Source organism: Pteropus vampyrus, unplaced genomic scaffold (genome assembly GCF_000151845.1).
Source record: "Pteropus vampyrus isolate Shadow unplaced genomic scaffold, Pvam_2.0 Scaffold306, whole genome shotgun sequence".
NCBI lineage: Eukaryota > Metazoa > Chordata > Mammalia > Chiroptera > Pteropodidae > Pteropus > Pteropus vampyrus.
The window spans coordinates 2,088,549-2,108,268 of record NW_011889087.1 but is presented as its reverse complement, the minus strand read 5'-3'; the positions used below and the strand labels follow the sequence as shown (position 1 = coordinate 2,108,268).

Genomic DNA, 19,720 nt, shown 5'->3' with positions numbered 1-19,720 from the left:
ACCCACTTGTCAAAGTCTGAATCTTCAGGTAAGGTTCAGTCCAAGAGAAGGTTGATTGATGGGGAGTAGTGAGGTACAGGTTGCTGGGGACAGGTGAAGAAATACAGAGGAGAAAAGCTACCAGGCTCTGAAGAATGTCAGATACTGGGGAGACACTCTGAGGGACTTTCCTGGAAAGTAGAGGAATACTCTTGTCCCCTCCCCAGCCCCTCCTCACCACCAGCCACAAGTGCTCCAGACAGCAGCCTCAGCAACTCCTTCCCTGCTGCCCCCATGTTTGTCTTGATGCTCTTCCAAGCAAGCCGAATGCCCCCTCCGGAAGATCCAGCCAGCTGCAGCCAGCCCTGAGCCCCATCCACCCCACAGCCCTGAGTGGGTCAGCCTTGCTTCCCAAGGCAGATCCTGGCACCCCCACCAGGGGTCTAGCCTCTCTGTACCCACACCCAACATTGGAGGAAGACCAGCTCTGAGAGGCTCAGGGTGGTGGGGGCTGGATTGGGGGTGTGGATCTTGAGATGACTCACATGCCACCGGAGGGGAGAAAGGGACTGGGAGATGAATGGATTGCAAACTGAAGGGAGGGGCTGAGGAGAACGAGCTTTGGTGCCTTGATTCGCCTGTGTCAGTTTCTTCAACATCTGCAGTGCGTGGGGATGAGGGATCCCACTGGGGGGTTGGAGGGGAGGGCTGGGCGCTGGCTGACGTTTGCTTCCTGCCTGCTAGGTCGGCCCCAGCAGTTCATGAATGACTCACTTTATTGTCAGGCTGATTCACTGCTCGCCTGGGGACCTGGGTTGGGGGAGGCGGCAGCAGCCCCCTCTTTTACGTCTCACACCTCACACGCGGGTGCACACATGTGGATACACACACGTGCACACGCACAGGCGTGGCTCCAGCAGGTCCATTATCCTGCTATGAGGGAGGGGTATGCACACCACTGGTCTGTGGAGAACAAGGTTGAGGTTTCTGTGAATAGTCTACCTGTGGCTGTTTACATTCAAATTAATTAACATTAAGTCCCTCAGTCTTGGCCACATTACATTCAAGTGCTCAATAGCCACATGTAGCCACTGGTTGTCCTATTAAACAGTACAAATAGAAAATATTTCCATCAACACAGAAAGTTCTATCTCACAGAGCTGGTCTACACAGCCTTCACACGCACAAAGCCACACAAACAGACCAGCTCTTTCCCCGGCATACACTCACACCCCTACCTTCATATGCAGTACAAAACATACATTTCACTCTGCACACATTCCACACTCACTCAACATATAATACCCACCCGCCAGCACAACCATGCGAGACTCTCAGTATGTGTACACACTTCCAGTATATGCCACTGTCCATACCAAGGTGAAGGTCAATAGAAACACGTAAACACACACATTAGTATACCAATTTGCATACAACTGTTCATATGATAAAAACACAAATTAGGGCAAAATGCATTTGCACATATGCTCAAATAGATACAAACTGAAACCATGTGGTTCCCATAAGAAATCTGAGCACGTGTTTGCGAATTCAAGTTGGGGGGAGGAACCCACATTGTGAAACCCCTGCCAATGTGCCATGGCATTGGCCATTTCAATGCATTAATGTATTTAATCTCAAAGCAGCCCTGTGAGGAAGATGTATTATTCCATTTTCAGAGATGAGATGATTATGGTTCACAGAGGTAAAGTAACTTACTCAAGGTCACACAGCCAGTTAGCAGCAGGGTCACATATGAACCAAGATTTGTCTAGCCAATGCAGCATGCTGTCTCCGAACACACACACACACACACACACACACACACACACACACACCCCAAGTATGATCTCCTTTGTACCTAAGAAGATGAAGCTCTTCATCCAGCAACTGTAGGTATTCATGGAATTGAGCACATAGTCATCCAGTCTCATTTGCACTCCCTCCTGATAAATGGCATTAAATCATTTAACAAACCTCGCTGAGTGTCCTCCATGTGCCAGGTCATGTGCCAAGTGTGGTTCACAAAAGTGAAAAGCCGCAGTTGGTGACCTGAAGGAGTTCAAAGTCCAGCAAGGACATATGAGGAGAAACCTGAAGACATTACGGGGCATACAAGAGACCCAAGCTATAGTGGAGGTAGGCTGCAAATGCAGTGAATCAAGGATAAGGAAAACTGGGTCCACCTGAGACAGTATAGGAAGTCTTAGAGGAGGCAGCCTATGACCTTGGGCATGAAGAATGAGTGCGGTGGAGAGGGATTAGTATTGACTAGGAAGTTGGTTGAGGATGAGATGGCGGGGGAAGCAGATACCAGAGCATCGCAGGCCCTAGGGACTTTATATGTCATCCTCTGCTGATCAGAAGTGATTGAAGAATGATTACAGTGGAAAGATAGTATCTAATTTGCATGTCAGAAAGAATGGACAGAAGGGAGGAGAGCCTGGACTAGGGAGACCATGTAGAAGGCTACTATAATAGTCCAGGCAGGAGACGGTAAGGCCTGATGAAGAGTGTAAGGCATCTGGACAAAATGAGAGATGGAGGGTATTGGGGGCGGGGGAGTAGGGTATATTTTGGTCCTAAGAAAAAGCAAGGCAACAGACTTCTGACTCATGAAAATGTGATGAAAGCCATGGATTCTCTCTCAGAACAAGGCATATGTGCATAGGCACACAATGTTTTACATACAGTTGTAGGGGACTTATATTTCCTGAAGCCCCAGATTAAGAACCCAGGTCCTTGGAATTAAAAGAGGCAGAACAACATAGTGGTTAAGCCTGTGGATGCTAGAGTCCGACTGCCTGGTTCATCATCTCAGCTCCAGCACCTATTAGCTACATGAGCTTGGCAAGATATTGATCCTTTCCTCCTCCACAAAGCAAGAGTCATCCTAGCATCTATATTAAGGCTTGTTACAATGATCAAGTGAGTTGATACATGTAAAGTGCCCAAAACTTTGCCTGGAACACAGAAAGCACTCAGGAAGTACTGGCTGTTATTATTCTAGGTTAAATCACAGTGCTATTGAGACTTATCATTATACTTATTCCACTTTGTACTTCACTTCACAGCTGGGGATCTGGTCCTGTCCAAGTCCCAGCACTCCCTTTGCCTGAACCCATCCCTTCCTTTTTCACCCAAATCTCCATATCCTCAAGCCTCATTATTAGAGTTAAGCCCACTAACCTCTCTTCTAAGAGGAGGGAGAGTACCTGGGCCACATCACCATGGCGACCTGGTTCTTGTCTTTACCTTAAGATGACAGCGTTAGGAAGGAAAAGACATTTGATTTTGGGAAAAATGTAGGTGCTTCTCAATTCCAAAATCACAGACAACCTCCGTACTGCATCCTGCTAGCCCTTTCTAAAATGTCCCAAGTCTACATTTTCCATTTGCTCCAGCCACTGCCCCCACCCCCATCCAGGTTCTAACAGGCAGTAGGAGCAGCGGATGCCAAGTTCATTTAACTTAGAAAGGTGATGGGAGAGAAAGTATAGATCCACCAATGAATGACTGTGAGCCCTTGAGGGAGTCCGTTCCCCATCAGGGCCTCGGTTTCCTAATCTGTAAGTACCTTCCGCCTCACTCTTCATGGGATTTTTGTGAAAACAAAATGAGCTATTGGCTAAAATTGAAAGCTGCAGACCATAGTGTAGATGGGAGTTGTTATTATTCCTCTTGGCCTTTTGGGCTCTGTGATCTCCTGTCAGCCAGAGCCCTATTACTGGGTCCCCAGGACTATCCACAGCAGGGCAGGATGAACTGCAGCTGGGACTCCTGTGAGGAGAGGAGGCCCGTAAATGGGAGGTTGGGATTTCTCCCCCCAGCTCAGAAGCACGGAGGCATTGAGGGAATTCCTAACTTGGATAAAAGTTCAGAATCCAGGTTCCCTTTCCCATTGCCATCTAGCCTCTGACATACAACAGGTAAACTAGTCCACATAAAGCTATGATGGAAGCCATAGGGTGCCCAAAGGTAAAGCCAGGCCAGGCCACTCTGGAGAAAGATCCAGAGCTGGCTCAGACCAGATGGTTAAGAACTCGAGTCCGGGACCTTCCTCCTGCCTTTTGAGTTCTCAAAACTATGCAGCCCTAACTGTCATTCTGACTAGCCCTGTAGTGACAAGCAAGAAAAGAAACTGAGGTAGGAGTGAGGGTCATTAACCATAGCAGGCTTTAGTGACAAAAGGAGGCATTCCCAGGTCACTAGGCCCGTGCCCATTTCTCTGCACAATTCTCCTGGGCTCTATCTTTTGATCTGTGTCTCCCTGACTTGTTTGTGAACTTGAGGGCACAAGGAGTCATTCATTTCTCTGTCCCCAGTACCAAGTATAATAACTGATACAAGGTAGCTGTTGTGTCATTCAATAAATCTATTGTGCATTGTGCTAAGTGCTGGAGATACAAAGTTGAGCAAGCCAGACAGGTCCCTGCCCTCAGGGAACTCATATTCTAGGGAGAAAGATAAACAGTAAAGATGTAAATCATGACAATTATAAATTATGGAAAGTGCTGAGAAGGAAATAGTATCGTGGTGGGGGGACGACTACTACTTGATAGAATAGGTGACAGGGAGGATCTGAGATCTAAGCTGAAACAGGAAGGATGAAAAGAGCCAGACCGTGAACATCTTTGCTTAATAAACACATATTCCAAGAATAGATGGATAGATTGATGGATGGATGGATAGATGAACAGACAGACAAATCAACAGAGTGGGCTCTGGTGTGAATGAGAGTCACACTCAAATACCCAATCTTTAGTGTGCTTAATGCAAGAGAGGAGAGTGGGCAGGACTGGGCTCAATGGGCCCATGATCTTCAACCTTGCTCTTACCTGGATGCGTGTTGAACCACCCAATCGGCCCTAGGGGCCGCTGGGGGGCGACCGAGAGCCCATCCGTTTCCCTTTAAGGCCGGGGTGGAAGACTGGCTAATGAAAATACCTTTGTGTCGGAGGGAGAGAAATAGGCCCGCCCCTTTAAGAGGGCGGAGACGCAGGAGTGGCGGCGGCTTCGAACGCGACCTAGGGCGCCGGCCCTCAGCTTCCCCGTGACCCTCACTAAGCCACCGCCTGGGTTGCGGACACCTCTCTGACCTCGCCCCAGAGACACCGTCGCCCGTACTCCGACCTTCCCCCGGGCCAAGTGCGAGGCCTCGGCGACCTCTTGAGTTAGGGCCTGCCCGGCTAACCCTTTGGCCGAAGCCCACCCGCCATCGCCATGGTAATACCGCGCCCAGGGCCGCCTGGCCTCCCAGTCCTGGGGCCGGGGAACTGCCTTCCGGGTTCCAGCCCGTCGCTCGTGCGAGCTGTAGGGCCGAGTTAGGGTTTAAATGAGAGCTTGGTGAGGTAGGAGACCTAGCCTCAAGTCTGGGCTGGCATGGACGCGCCGGGAGACCGTGGGAGGGCTCTCTTCACCTACCTCCCTCTGGGACTCAGCTTCCTTCCTGTTGCCTTCCCTCTCTTCTTGGCAAACTTGTTCATCTTTCCCGGTGCGCTCAAACGTCACGCCCCTGAGCTCTTCCCTTCCCCCCAACCTGTCCACTCTGATCCTTGGACGCTTGAGAGTAGGTATTCCTAATTGTAGTACTTACTGCTCTGGCATCTGGGGTTAGGCACAGCCCTTGGCTTTAACACACATCCAAAAGCTGGCCACAGCAGCCCTGCTGCCTAGAAAGAAGGAATTGTGGATTGGGGCATCCTACCCTCCTGGGACCCTGGCTTTTAGGCATGGGATTAGGTAGGAGGAAACTACTGTCTTGGCTTTAGAAACAAGGCCACTGTGCTGGACACGCTTGGATTTATGATCGTATCTTCTGTTTGACAAAGGTTTCTCAGGCCAAACCTTTGGGATATTGCAAAATCCTTAGGCCTATGTGCAGAGTGCTGAATCTGAAGAATGACCCATGTTCCCTTTGGCAGCCTTCCCTTTGCTTCCTCCCCCCTCTTCCAAGATTAATGTAGTTGGACCTGAGTGGATTATTTTACAAGAAAGAATTCAATCATCTAAGTCTTTAAGTAAATACCATCTCTTTTCTCATCCTTTATTCCTCCCCCAACACTAGCAAAAAACAAACCAAAAACAGTACACCTGATGGTCTTGTTAGAATTGGGAAGAAGCAGAGTGAGGACAGAATGTACTTGCAAATGGTATTTCTCCAACCTCAATTGCTTTGTTTTCCTTTCAGGCGTGCAGTTTGCAGAAGCTATTTGCTGTGGAAGAGGAGTTTGAAGATGAGGTAAGGAAGTGTTGGTGATCAGAGGAGGTCTTAAGATGTAAACACCCAGGCCCGGAACATTTTGGAGCAGTCTGCCCCGGTCTCCTTCTACTTAATATGTACATCTTTTTTGTCTGTGAGAGGCTGAGAAATGATGAGAAATGCAAACAACCTACTTAACTGTCTTAGAAACAAATAAAAAATCAGAGAGACAAGCTGCCTGATTGTTATACCTTTAAATTATAAGGGCCCTTGTCTGGAAGCTGTGTAGTGTGGATGATTTGATTCTCCTTCTTGATGACATACTTGAGGTGGGAAGAAAGTTTATGGAGAGCCAGGGACAGCATAGTTATTGGATGGCAGGAGGCATGTGGTCACCAGCTGGCTCTGTGAGCCTGGGCAAATTACTTTATTCTCTGGCCTTCTGCAGTATGAGGTGCATTCTTCTGCCTCCAATGCTCTCCCTTTCCTTCTTTTTCCTCAGAAGATGAGGGATTAGACTAGTTTTGAAGCTGGCACATTAGAATCACCCCTGTCGAGGCCCTACCTCACACCAATTAGAAATTCGGGAGGTGAGCTCAGGCAGGAGTATTTCTAACCTCTAGGGGCAGCTGGAGACCACTGAACTAGCGAGCTCCATAGCTCTCTTCCCACCAGATATAGTTTTACCTGAGAAGTCCCAAATTGCGACCTTAGATCCTTTTCAGGAAGAGGTAGGATTTACATGAGTAAAGCCCAAAAAGATAAATTAACATGCTTAGGAATACAACACCAATATACAGGATGATATTTTGGCCCCCAGACTCTAGTCTAACATACATGGAAACTACTAAGCTATATTTATAGAATACAATTGCTCTATTTTGTCAGTGATAAGCTATTCAAACCTACTTTTTCTCTCCCAGCACTTGGCTTTAAAAATCACATGTAGAATTTGCCCAGATACCTAATTTGTGCCGAGTATGGTGGTGCATGCTGCATTAGGGACCCTTTGGCAGCCCCAGCTCCATATTCCCCTTCCACTGAGGATTTTGGAACTTGAGCTTTGAAGGGGAAAAATGACTTTCAGATCTCTTAAAAATCAGTCTCTGGCTTGTCTCATTCATTGAGGCCCTAAGACATAGTAACAAGTGCACATGTGGGTTCTAGTCCTGATTCTGTGAAGTTACTTAAGCTTTCTAAGTCTCGGTTTGTGCATCCATAAAACAGGAATAATAACACTACCTATTCATAGGGCTATTGTGAGAATTCATTGAGAGAATTCTGATAAGATGTTTGCATGGTACCTGGCACCCAGTGAAGTTTCAAATATTAGATGTTTTTGTTATCACTTGGGGACTTGATTGTTGTTTTTACAAATAATTCAAAACTGCCAGCTTTGTCAAGGAGATGTGTCCTTGTCTTTGTCTTTCAGCTTGGGAGATGTGTGACTACAGGCTGAAAAGACTGTTAAAGTGACCCTCTTGGGACTTACTAGGTGATGGTAGGACTGCTAGATTGGTAATGAAATTAAGAGTGAAGGAATGTGACAGCTTAAGGGTCCGTTCCATGACCAGTCCCTTTGCCCCTTCCCAGGGCAAATGACATCATGTCTAAGAGTGAACTTTTCCTGAGAAAAGGGATCCATCAACCCGCAGGGTCATCAGGATTTTGCTACAGTAGTTCTGATGTTGATGTTGTTGTTGTTGTTGTTGTTACTATTATTATTATTACTATTACTATTATTATTGCTAGATCTTAAGGTAGTCATGCTGGAGTATGCTACTCTCCTGATAATGCACAAAGCAGGAAAAAAGCCTTTCTCTAACCCAGACAATCCAGTGTGGCAGCAGGGGGTAGAAGTGGAGGGGACCTTCCTGTCATTTAAATCAGCAGTTCTGCCTCAAAATCACCCTTGGAATAGGTCTGTTGCTCTTGAAGGTGTCAATCTCACTTTGCTTCCCAAGTGGAATCCATACTTAATTTAACTTGCCTGAAAAGCTATATTTAACTTCTGCCAATTAGGCCTCTCTGGCTTACCAAAGGCTGTGTGTGTGGTGGGGGTGAGGAGTGGGCTGAGGACAAGCAGCATGACTAGCTGGACAGATCCCTATTGCACAGGCTGGATACCGGAAAGCTAGTTTTCTTATGACCTTGGTGATTTGTTTGACTCCTTGGTGCCCTGGTACATTTGCTGCTCCTCCAACTGCCACGCTGCCTACCCCCCGCCGCCTCCCCCCGCCTCCCCCCACACACTCGAGATTGAAGAAAGAGAGAGAAGCTACCTGGAGACTTAGCCTGTGAACGTTTCTATTAGAAGCCTGGTGGTGGGCTCATGGGCAAGGTCAAAGATAGTGAGAGACTCCACCATTGCCTTTCATGCCTTGGTTTTCTTGCTTGTGTGTATCTGCACATACATACTCATCACATGACTGAAACAGTAAAAGCAGAGTATTTCTTGATATCCAGATGCCAAGACCCACTGTTTCTGCTGCTTTGTAGGATTTCTTGTCTGCTGTGGAGGATGCGGAGAACCAGTTTGCTGGCTTATTGCCTATGAATGCTGGATGCCTCAGACCTGTCCCTTCCAAACCACAAGAGACTGTGCAGGCACAGTCTTCCAGGCAGCTGCCATCATGCCCCACTGCTCCTTCGGAGGATTTGGACCTACCAGCCCTGGGACTCCGCCTTCCTACCTCCAGCATGCTCAGGGCTGTCAGGAGTCCACCTTTCACAGGAACAACCTCCCTAAAGCCTGTCTCAACTTCTGGCAGCTGGATTGGCAGCCAGAGAAGAGTGACACTGACAGAAGCGCTCCAAGAGCCAGCAAGACCCCAGTCCTCAGCATCCCACCCCCTGTTTACCTTTGATACCCAACAGCAGGTGATTGGTGGTTTTGAGGGACCCGAACAAGATGAATTTGATAAGGTCCTGGCAAGCATGGAGCTGGAACTTGGAGTTAGCAGTGAGGCCCCAGGAATCTTGCCCACCTGGCAGCAGGAAGACTCAATATTGGCTAAAAAGGTTTGGGTAGCTGATCAGAGCAGATCTTGCCAAAAGGGGCTCATGCCTGCCAGCCACATAACTGGTATCATGTCAGCCCAGGGTCAGCCTCCGGATCCTGTTGACTGCTGTAGGACTCCACAGCCCCACACAAGTTCTGGTGCCACGGGTAGCCTTCCTATCCCAACTGCCTCGACAGTTCCTGCTCAACACCCCCACTGGGAGGTCTGTCCCAAAGGTCCTCCTCTGCAAGCACCCCAGTCTCTCCAAGCTGCTGGCAGGACTGTTCAGAGCAGCCCTCAAAATCGTGGCCCCAGGCAGCCATTCCAATCTCCAAATGCTTGCATGAGTGGTAAATCTCATTTTCCCGGTCCACGAACTCCCAACTCAAGCTGTTCTACTCCTTCAAGAACTGTCTCTGGATTTCTTCCTCGAGGTTCCTTACAACCCCAAGCTCCAATGTCTTCTGTCGAGTCTCCTGTCAGCACCCCAAAGGGACCCCATTCCTCCCTCTTTCCCCAAGCAGCTCTGCAGACACCCATAGTCACCAACCACCTGGTGCAGCTGGTCACTGCTGCCAACCGGACACCCCAGCAACCCACCCGAACCGCCACCCACACCAAAACACGCCGCTTCCCTGGCCCAGCAGGGATCCTGCCTCACCAGGTGAGTGACAGCTTCTTTCTGTCAGAAGCCAGAGCCATCCAGGACACTGGGGTGGGCAAAGGGGAGAAGCAGAGTTCAGCCCTGTTAAGTCCCAGAATATCTTCACTTCTGGGGGGAGTGAAGGAAGGAAGGAAGGAAGTGCAGAGGGGTAGGGTCTTCAGAGCTGTGGGAGGATCAAAAGAAGAGGGAGGGCAAAATTGAATGCTTGAAAAACCATATATAAGAGGGGTGCTTAAAGCCCTGGGAATGACAATTTTCATGCGTTTGTTAAGCACCTGCTATTGCTAGCACTGGGGCAGGAAGATTTATTCACTCGTATTTGCTAAGGACTTATATGTGTTGGGCAATTTACTTGGAACTGAGAATACAGAGATTAACATAGAAATAGTTCCTGTCCTAAGGAGCTTACAGTGTAGTGGAAGAAGCAGATGCAAACAAATGTTTATACATAAATTGCACAGTGTGAGTAGAGGTCATTCCCTGGATACCGGGAGACACTGGGCAACTTGGGCTTGCTGAATGGACAAGTAGGAGATCACAGGTGCGTGTTTTGGAAGGCTGGGTTCTGAAGGACATTTCAGCAGTGGGAAGACAGGGAAGAGCATGTGCAAAGGCACATAGGTGTAAAAGCAGAATGCTCTCGGAGAGCCACAGAACAGTTGGTGTGTGGGGTCCACCTGGGGAAGCTGGGGCTGCGCTGAGAGTTTGGATTTCAGCAGTAGTGAAAAGACAGGAGCCATCAAATTAGTCTTGGATCAGGTCCCAGATCACTGGACTCTGAGGACCTGGTGTGGTTGTGGCAAATGCATCCTTTTCTTCCCATTTTAAAGGTGTTTGAAACAGTTTCTGCCTATTAGTTGCTCTTTGCTAGCACTTTAAGAGAAATCCAAGGAGGCCATCTGCGTTCCTCCTGGGCTAGATCTCTGTAAGGAAAGATTAGGTCCCTGAGAAGGGACTTGGGGAAAGCTGTCCCTCTGCATATCACAGGCCTCTCTATTCAGGTCATTGCCCCCTCAATGGCCTGAATTTTGTCCTGGGTTTTGCTCCTGAGTAGCCCTGGGTTTTGTGCTTGGGCCAGCTCCGGCTTCCTCACATTCCCAAAATGATCCCCAAAGTGTCTTTTTTTGAGCTGCCAATGAGGCTCCTGAGATTTCGTTAGGAGAGATGTAATATGTGTTAATTGTCCCTGATAGTTTCCTAACTCATTATGTAACCCAGACAAGAAGCTGCACTTGTAAATAACAGCTGCTGAGCTTGCTTTCGCCTTCTCCTTCTCTCTCCCTCACCCTTGTAGCACAGTGGGAAAAATCTGGAGGAGATCATGGTTTCCACGCCCCAGACTCCGACTCATGGTGCTCTGGCAAAATTCCAGACAGAGGTAATGAATTCTGTGCAAATGTTAATTTTCTGGGCATCATTTAAGAGTGAAAGACATCCATCCCTGCGTGTTTCCAGAGTTGAGAATCAGAGTTGATGCTCCTAGGGCTGTTCCCTGGGGTCACACACTAAAGGGCATTTGGGGAAGGCAGTTTGGGGAGATGGCAGTTTTACTGGCATGAAGTGAAGCCTGTCCTGATGTCAGCCAGGTGTTAGCCGATGCCATGGGTCCAGTCTTCTTTCCCATCTAAGAAAGGAAGGTCTGGCTAACTCCATCTTTCCTCAAGAGGAGAGTGGAGTAAGTACTGGGAAATTGTATCTCAGTAACCCTTCCTCTCAGGCTTCTGGAATTAAGCTGAGAAGGATCTGCCTTCATCTGGCCTTTAATGGGTTCCCTTTCGATGCGTAGGATCCAGTCTCCCTCCTCCCTGGAATTCTGGTGACCTGCTCTGCCCTCAGACCCACTTTTTCTTTTAATTCTCTCTAGCAATTTTTCTCTTTGCTGCTGCTCCACAAATCCACTGGTCCATTTCGTATCAAAGTAGTAAATACTCATCTGGATCAAAGCATTTTTTTTAATATAAGAAGGTTAATAGTTAAAGCCAGAGGCATCCCAAGTAAAACATGACTGGTTTCAAAATGGCTAAGGCACTCTGGAAACCTATAGAGATATATGGGGGCTCCCTAGTCCTAAGACTTTTTAAGTCTAATACAAGAGACAAGTATGGATAGCCTTTTGCTTTAAAGTCAGGACCTGATTTAGCTATTGCTGCTAAATGAAAGATATGATATGTGACAAGATTTCACATACCATTTTCTGACCTTGGAGATAAAAAAAAGGAGAGACTGGCCACCATGTTATAGGGAACTCACCCTTTCTCCCACCCCTCCATCCTGCCTCAGGGGAGATCTGTAGCAAGGTGGACTCATTAATACAAGCTCCCGCTCTGCTTTGTGGTACCAGATTGTGACTAGTTCCCAGGCATTAGTGGAGGAGGATTTTGAACGAGGGCCCTGGCTGACCATGAAATCTGCTCTGGGCCTAGATGAGAGAGACCCCACCTGCTTCCTCTATACTTATAGCATCATCATGGTGCTGCGGAAGGTAAGTGTCCTGGGTTCTGACACCCGAAGGGAAGACCATTTCCCTGCCCCCTCCACTGACATACTGCCCTGCTCCACCTTAGGAAAGGGGCTCCTGTTTGCTCCTCTTACCCCAGGCCTGTCTCTGAGCAGCAGCATGAAGTTTCTTTGGTCGTATCTTCCACTCACCTGCCTTTTTACTACCATCCACGGTATTGGGCACCGTGGGTATTGGGCAGAAGGAGAGGGTGGGTTATGGGCATGTCTCTGCACGTCTAGGCCCTGGATAGGGTACAATAAACACAGTGCTACCCCTAGAGTTCCCTTGAGGTCAAGGGTCATGTGCAGATTCACGTTAGTACATATACAAACATATCCCTGCCCGTGGCCTGCTATGATGGAGCTCTATATAGAAACATAGAAAAGAAAGGAGGCGGGGGAGAGAAATGAAGGACTGCCAGAGAGATGGGATGAGCCCTTTAAACTGCCCCTTTGCCCTCCACAAGAGAAGATCATCACCACACCTATTCTCTGCCCTCCTCCCCCCCAATTTACTCTAGCACAATTGGGAACGTTATAGGTGGGACATAGATAGCTCAGCAAATGCCTTTCCTTGTAACCAGGCCGCCCTGAAGCAGCTTCCCGGGAACAAGGTCCCCAACATGGCAGTGATGGTCAAGTCCCTAACTCGGAGCACGATGGACGCCAGTGTGATTTTCAAGGACCCCACAGGTGAGGAGTCAAGTCCTGGGAGTTTCTGATGAGCGGCCTTGAGATTAGGTGGTGAGGAGGGGTCACCCTCTCCATTTGTAGATGGGAAAATTGAGGCAGTGAGCAGCCTGCTTCCCTTGGGCCAAAACCAGTCACTGTGCTTCCCTTGACTCTGACTAATGGGCCATTTGGTATTTGCAGGAGAGATGCAAGGCACGGTACATAGATTGCTGCTTGAGACACGCCAGAATGAGCTAAAGCCTGGCTCAGTGCTGCTGCTAAAGCAGGTATAGGGAGCTGCTCTCCACCCCGCCTGCCCTGGAGGAGGCCCCCGAATTGTCTGTGTGACCCCTTCCCTCCCAGTGCCCAGGCAAGGGGTAGCTGGACTGGTGCTGGACCCAGCTTTACTGGAGGTGGGAAAATGCCTGATTCCCATTCTTCAGAGGTGGATGGGGAAGGGGGTTGGGCGGTGAGGGGAAGAGGGTATGGTAAGTAGTTCTACTCTGGTACCAGAGCTGGGGCAGGACTGATTTGTGTGACCCTGGTACAGAGGCCACCAACAGAGGGGTACACAAGGACCAGGTGGCCATCTGGCAGTACTTAGTGCTCCATCAGGGCACTGACTTTCCCCTTCCTCAACTCTAGATTGGAGTGTTTTCTCCTTCACTTCGAAACCATTACCTCAATGTGACGCCCAACAACCTGGTCCATATTTACAGCCCAGAGTCTAGGGACAGGAACTTCCTCAAGCTATCTCAGCCCTTCTCCAAGGTAAGAGGAGTGGGATGGAACAGGGACTGCTGGAGCCACTTTCTGCCTGCATCTTATGATTTCTTCCCCTTCGCCATCCTGAGGAGCAGAGGTATAAAGCGGGTAGTTACCCTGAACTGAAGAGAAGCCTTTGGGAACAGGGCTATCTCCTTTTTTTTCTGGTCCAGCCGCCTGCCAGATGGCACAGTAATAGGACCTAGAGGAACAAGTAGCTTCTTGGTGATCCCTGAGTGTCTGATGGCAGGCTCGAACATCGGAGAGGATAAGAGTCACTTGAGAACTAAAGTCGAGGGTCTCCCAGGGGATGGTGGCCCTCAGTAAGTGACTGAAGGTCAGATCTGTTACAGGTGGCAGTGCAAAAAACAGTGAGCTACACATGGCTTGTTAGGTGAGCCAGCACTTGTTCTGTGTCTTCCCTCTTGGCCTCCTCCTCTGCTAGGTGAGGGGGCACCTCACGGAACTCAGGTGAGGACACCTCCTTTGGGAACTGAGGTAGACTGGGCTTCCAGGCAGCTCTACTCCAGGGTGAGAGTGCAGAGCCTGGCCTTGACTTGGCACACAGTGTCCCCTCTCTGGTCACCCCCACCCTTCCTGGGATCCTGGGCTAGAGACCTGGATCATGTCCCTGCTCTGCTGGTAATTTGTAATGTGATCTTGGGCAAGTCCTGTCCCCTCCCCTGCTGTAAAACGAGTAGATTAGACTTGATGACTTCTAGTCAAGTTACATCTTTAGTCCTGACTTACTACTTCCATTTTCCTCATCTTTCTCTTTAACCTTCCACATTGTCTCAAAAGCACCCCACTTCAAAAAGAGCTTTATTTTTTTTTAATTTCATGTCATCCATACTCATTGAACAAATTGAAATGGTACAGAATAAATCAAAACATCAAACTTACCTCTCCACTCCCATTCCCTAGAGTTAATCATGGTTAATGGTTTATTTACTAGTTTTAATTACCTGTCCATATGTTAGCTAGTTTGGGGATTGTTAACAACTAATTTTTAATCCCAGGCTAACTCTTCAACATGTTTCTGAATGGCGTCTTCACTCTCTGTTCCAGTTATATAGATTCTCTAAAATATCAGATACCAACAGAATTAGGAAAGAAAATCGGCCAAAAACGTTTTTTGTTTTTTTAATTATCTGCTGTTTTGGCTCTCTGGCATTTCAGCTCTCTCACCTCAGCATGGGCCTGGGTGACTGGCCTCTGCCACACTCCTCCATCCTATCTTTCCTGAGCCCCGGTATATTCTTTTGAGATTGTGTAGGTGGCAACAGTACTGTCAAAGGGGCTTGAGAGGCACAGGCATTGGTAACTGGATCCTCTGTCTCCAGGGTCCAGGAAGCTTCCATGGCAGCCTCCAGCATAAGACTTCAGAGCCTGGGGAAGGCCTCAGAACAGCACAGAACCCAGAGGCAGGGGCATCCCCCGAGGAAGAGCTCCCAGAAGCAGGTAAGGCAATCGGCCTACCCAGGAGCAAAAGAGGTTCTCCATCTATTTCCTCTTGAATAGCTCAGCCAGATTCTTCTGGCTGCATCTTGTTCCTTCTGTGAATCTTTGGATCTTATGGAATCTTACAGAAATCAAATGTGGTGTCTTCTCTGGTAAGGCTACAGGCCACAAACTAATTAACAGTGTGATAGGGGCCACATAAAGTGTGATCTGCTGGTCTTCCCCATTTCCATGTCATGTGCTGTTAGCTGTTAGGAGATGGACTGACATCATCCTTGTGCCACACCTTGAGTCTTCTGTGGGCTGATGGCCAGAACATAGAGACAGATTTCCCTATCATGACTAAGCTCAGAGGCCCTCAAGGCAGTGCCGAGTAGTCTAACACCCATGTAGTTAGGATGGGACCAGGATACAGACCTGAGAGGCCCAAATACAGACCTCTTAGGGGAACTTATTCCTCAGGAGGCAGCTTCACCCAGGTGGAGCCAACACAGTCCCAGTCTGGTCCTTAGCTTTTTGATTCCATAAATTCAACCCTTGAAAGTAAGCTTGATGACAAGCCAAACCATCAGAAGGTTGCTGGTGGTCATGGAATAAGAGTGAGGAGAATTGCCTATAGAATATTGAGGCTAGTGTCACATCTCCACCCTAGGGACAGACCTGCCAAGCATGCAGCTGCTAGTGGTGGCTAGATAGGGCTCAGAGACACAAATACTAATTCTTATTCTGGTCCCCAGTTTCCTGACTGCTCATTTCCCTTCATTTAGCATAGTGATTCTCCAAGCAGTCATAGTGTAGCTGATGAGGGGCAACTTTTTTTGTTACATTGTTACAGTCAAATTCCAGTCCTACTTCCCTGAGAACAGTGCTGGTCACCTTATTTCCATTTTCAGTGTGCCCCCAAACTGACGTTATCCTTCCAGCAGCAATGTTTATCAAGTGCTCTGTGTCAGACTGGGAGCTGGCTCTGCGGGTCGAGTTTCCAGTCTGACTTATACAGCTGCCTGATTCCAACCATTAAGTGGGAGTTTTCTAGTTGGAAGCTATGGCTATGGCATCACATGGAACCTGAGTATGCTCACCCTGGGCAAGTGCTTTGACCTCTTTAAACCCTGTTCTTTCTGGTAAAGTGGGGAACTGCCACAAGATGCCCTATGAAGGGGTACTATGAAATGTAAATGAACTGATGAGTATAACCTGTATGGCCCTGTGCCTGGCACAGAGCAAGCACTCAGTAAGTGTTAGCTAATATTGTTAATAATAGGAGCAATAGGGATTACTGAAGTCAGCCTGGTTTCCAAATTCTCAGACATAAGCACCCCATCTGAGAACCACAGTCAGGATCAGTTGCTTTCATTCCCTACGCCCACAGGGGCACTTTGGGGAAGGGGATAGTGTCACCTCCCAGTCCTCACATGAGAAACCAGATTAACGAACCATGTGATTCTGAATGCATCTAATGGCTTTCCCCAGCCTCATTTCTCCCTCTGTCCAATGAGGAGGTTGCACAGGGGACCTCTGAAACCTTTCTGCTCAGGCACTGCCTCTGGATAGAAGGAAAGGAACCATCGAGGCCCAAAGAGAATCTCTTTCTCTGCAGAATAGCCTGGGCATTTTGCTCCTGCCTCTTATTGTGTGTGGGTATGTAAGGAGCAGAGGGAAAATGGAGGTCAGGCCAGGCTCAGGCCTATTGGCCCGAGCAACGTTGCCCAGGGAGAGCCACCTCCCAACCGTGCAGCCAGGTCCAGGCCCTCCTATAGGGAAGGAGACTTGGACTGGAGTCACATGGGACACTAATGTCACTCAGTCTTTCTACCCTCTCCATCCCCACTGCAGATGACCTGGATGGACTCCTGAGTGAGCTCCCCGAGGATTTCTTCTGTGGGACCAGCAGCTGGGACTGCCCCGAGACTGGGCACCCACCATGAGCAGGCAGCCTCTGAGCACTCAGGCAAGGCTCTAGTTTTGTCTGATCATGCCCAAGGAAGAGGAAGACCAGCATGATTGCAGAATAGGCAAAGCTCGGGACTTCTTTGGTAGCTTCCACCCTGAACTCTTTCCCTGAGAACACCCTCGTACCTTGGAATCTGCACTGCTGTCACTTTGGATCTTTGGCCTACCAGAATTCAGCCCAGGATTGGCTCTCCTGCCCTGCTGTCCTCCAAGCCCTGGGGTGTATCGTTCTTTCTCCTCCTGCCAACAGGGAAGGTGTGACACTCCCACTTCAGCCTGACTTTAGAAGACACTGGACCTGGTTCCTTCACGTCCTAGCCCCAAGACCGCTGAGGAGTCTAGAGGAACCACACTACTGCAGTGACAACCTGTCCCTCTGGACAGGGAAGGAATAGACTCAGCCTTGCCTCTGCTTTGTCCCTTGAGGCCTGTAGCTGCCCAGCTCACCTGTGTCCAAGGTGCCCAGGGGCAGGGGCAGGGGTGTGGCTGCGGTGCCTTGTTTTGAAATAAAGTAGCCAGCTGCTTCACCTGCTTCCCTCCTTTCCACCTTCGCTGCTCCTTGTCCTGTTTGTCTTGCCAGTGATACTTTGACCGAGGCAGAGACAAGCTACTCATTCTCATTCTCTCTCCCTCTCTCTCTGTTTTTCTCTCTCTCTGAACTTTTCCTTTTAGACAGTTTTAGATATACAGAATTATTTCCAAGATATTACAGAGAATTCCCATAATACCCCATACCCAGTTTCCTCTATTATTACCACCTTAATGTTAGTATGGTAGCTTTGTCACACTAAAAGAACCAGTATTGACATATTATTATTAACTGAACTCCATACTTTACTTAGATTTATTCAGTTTTCCCCTGATGTCTTTTCTCTGTTCCAGGATCCCAAATTACATTTAGTCGTGTCTCTAGGCTGCTATTGGCTGTGGCCATGTCTCAGACTTTCCTTGTGTTTTATGACCTTGGCAGCTTTGAGGAGTATGGCTCAGGCATGTGGTAGGGTGCCCCTCAAATGGAATTTGTCTGATGTTTTTTCATAAGTATGTGTTTTGGGAAGAAGACCACAGAGGTAAGGTGCTGTCCTCATCACATCATGTCAAAGGTTGATCTTAACCTTAGTCACCTGGCTGAGGTAGCGTTTGTCAGGTTCTTCCACTGTAAAGTTACTCTTTTTCCTTCTGCCTTTCCGTACTGTCCTCTTTGAAAGGAAGTCACTGTGCAGCCCACATTTAAGGCATGAGAAGTTATTTTCCACCTCTTTAAGAGCAGAATATACACATAGGTTTTATCTGAATTCTTCTGCATGGGAGGTTGGTCTGTTCACCCTCATTTGTTATTCAATCATTTATTTATATCAGTGTGGACTCATGGGTATTTGTTTTATGCTTTGGATTATAATCCAGTAGTACCTTATTTTGTTGCCAAGCAACTCTTGGTCATTGTAGTTTCTCTGTACTACCTTTCAGACCAGAGTTGGACAAGGAGCATGGTTGGGGTGTAAAAGATCTAATTATACTAAGTTGGCAACCTTGTTTTCCTTTTCTGGAATGAAAGGAAGAGAGGAAGATTCTCCTAACTCATGGATGAAGGGGGTGTGGGTTAAAGGCCCTAGTTTGACCACCAGCCTCTCCTGCCTCTTCCTGTCTTCACAGCACTGACTTGGCACCCTCCCATGGGCTTGGTACCTAAACCACCCCATGTCTCTGGCCTGCAGTGCCTTCTCCTGCTCAACACCCTTGAGCCCTGCTCTCTAATGCTCACAGTCCTAACCAATATCCTGGTTTCTTGTGGTGTGCTTCATCGCCCCACAGGTTCTGAGCTCCAAGAAGGCAGCCTGGGCATCCACTTGCCTGGCACTGCTCCTGCCAGTAGATCTGGGATCCCTGTGGGCTCATGTGTGAGTTGAAGTAAGCTAACACTAAGGACAGTTTTTCTGCCCTCAGGAAGTTAAGGCTAAGGACAAAAGACAGAACACATGGTCTCTCTGGGGACTGAGCTGTAGTCAGAGCACCTTTAGGCCTCTGTGTGACAGGGCTACAGAGAGGCTGGGCCCACAGGCCATGACTATTGTGTGCCTCAGGAGGGAGGGGACGCCTACCTCATCTTGGGTCCTCTTGACCTTACCCGGCCTTGCCAGCTCCCAACCCTGGGAACCCAGCTGTGGGTGCTCAGCCAGGCCGTTGGCGGGGCAATTAAAACACGGAATAGGTTCCAAGAGGGTTAATCACAGCTGCATTTATAGAGGCGCCTTTCTCTGAGGATCTGCAAGCCCTCGTAATGCATGATCTCATTCCACCTCTGGGATCCCCACCCTGGAATACCACCAAGAAGCTGGGGCCAGAGTGGGTGAACAGCAGGGTATGGGCTGTGCAGCAAACAACCTAGGCTGCTGCCACCCACTTGGGCAAGCGAATGAGTGCTGTGGCAGAGAACAGGAGCCCTCAGTCAATGCACATAGGAGGCCAGCCTGCTGCACCAAGTGCTCCCAAACACCAAGTCAAGACCTACCGTGTGCCAGGCCT

General features: G+C 48.7%; 1 protein-coding gene across 2 annotated transcripts; it reads left to right on the top strand.

Moving 5' to 3' along the window:
* Positions 1-4,952: 4,952 nt before the first annotated feature.
* Positions 4,953-17,929, top strand: CUNH17orf53 (chromosome unknown C17orf53 homolog). Of its 2 annotated transcripts, XM_011377184.2 has the most exons (11): positions 4,953-5,205; positions 6,170-6,220; positions 8,681-9,847; positions 11,142-11,225; positions 12,189-12,329; positions 12,931-13,039; positions 13,220-13,305; positions 13,664-13,789; positions 15,127-15,244; positions 17,081-17,195; positions 17,448-17,929. In XM_011377184.2, the coding sequence occupies exons 1-10, from the start codon at positions 5,203-5,205 to the stop codon at positions 17,170-17,172; spliced, it is 1,977 nt and encodes a 658-aa protein (XP_011375486.1). In that variant the 5' UTR covers positions 4,953-5,202; the 3' UTR covers positions 17,173-17,195; positions 17,448-17,929. The 2 variants fall into 2 exon arrangements, with proteins under 2 accessions (XP_011375486.1, XP_011375485.1); XM_011377183.2 differs by having other exon boundaries at positions 17,081-17,929.
* The last annotated feature ends 1,791 nt before the right edge of the window (positions 17,930-19,720 follow it).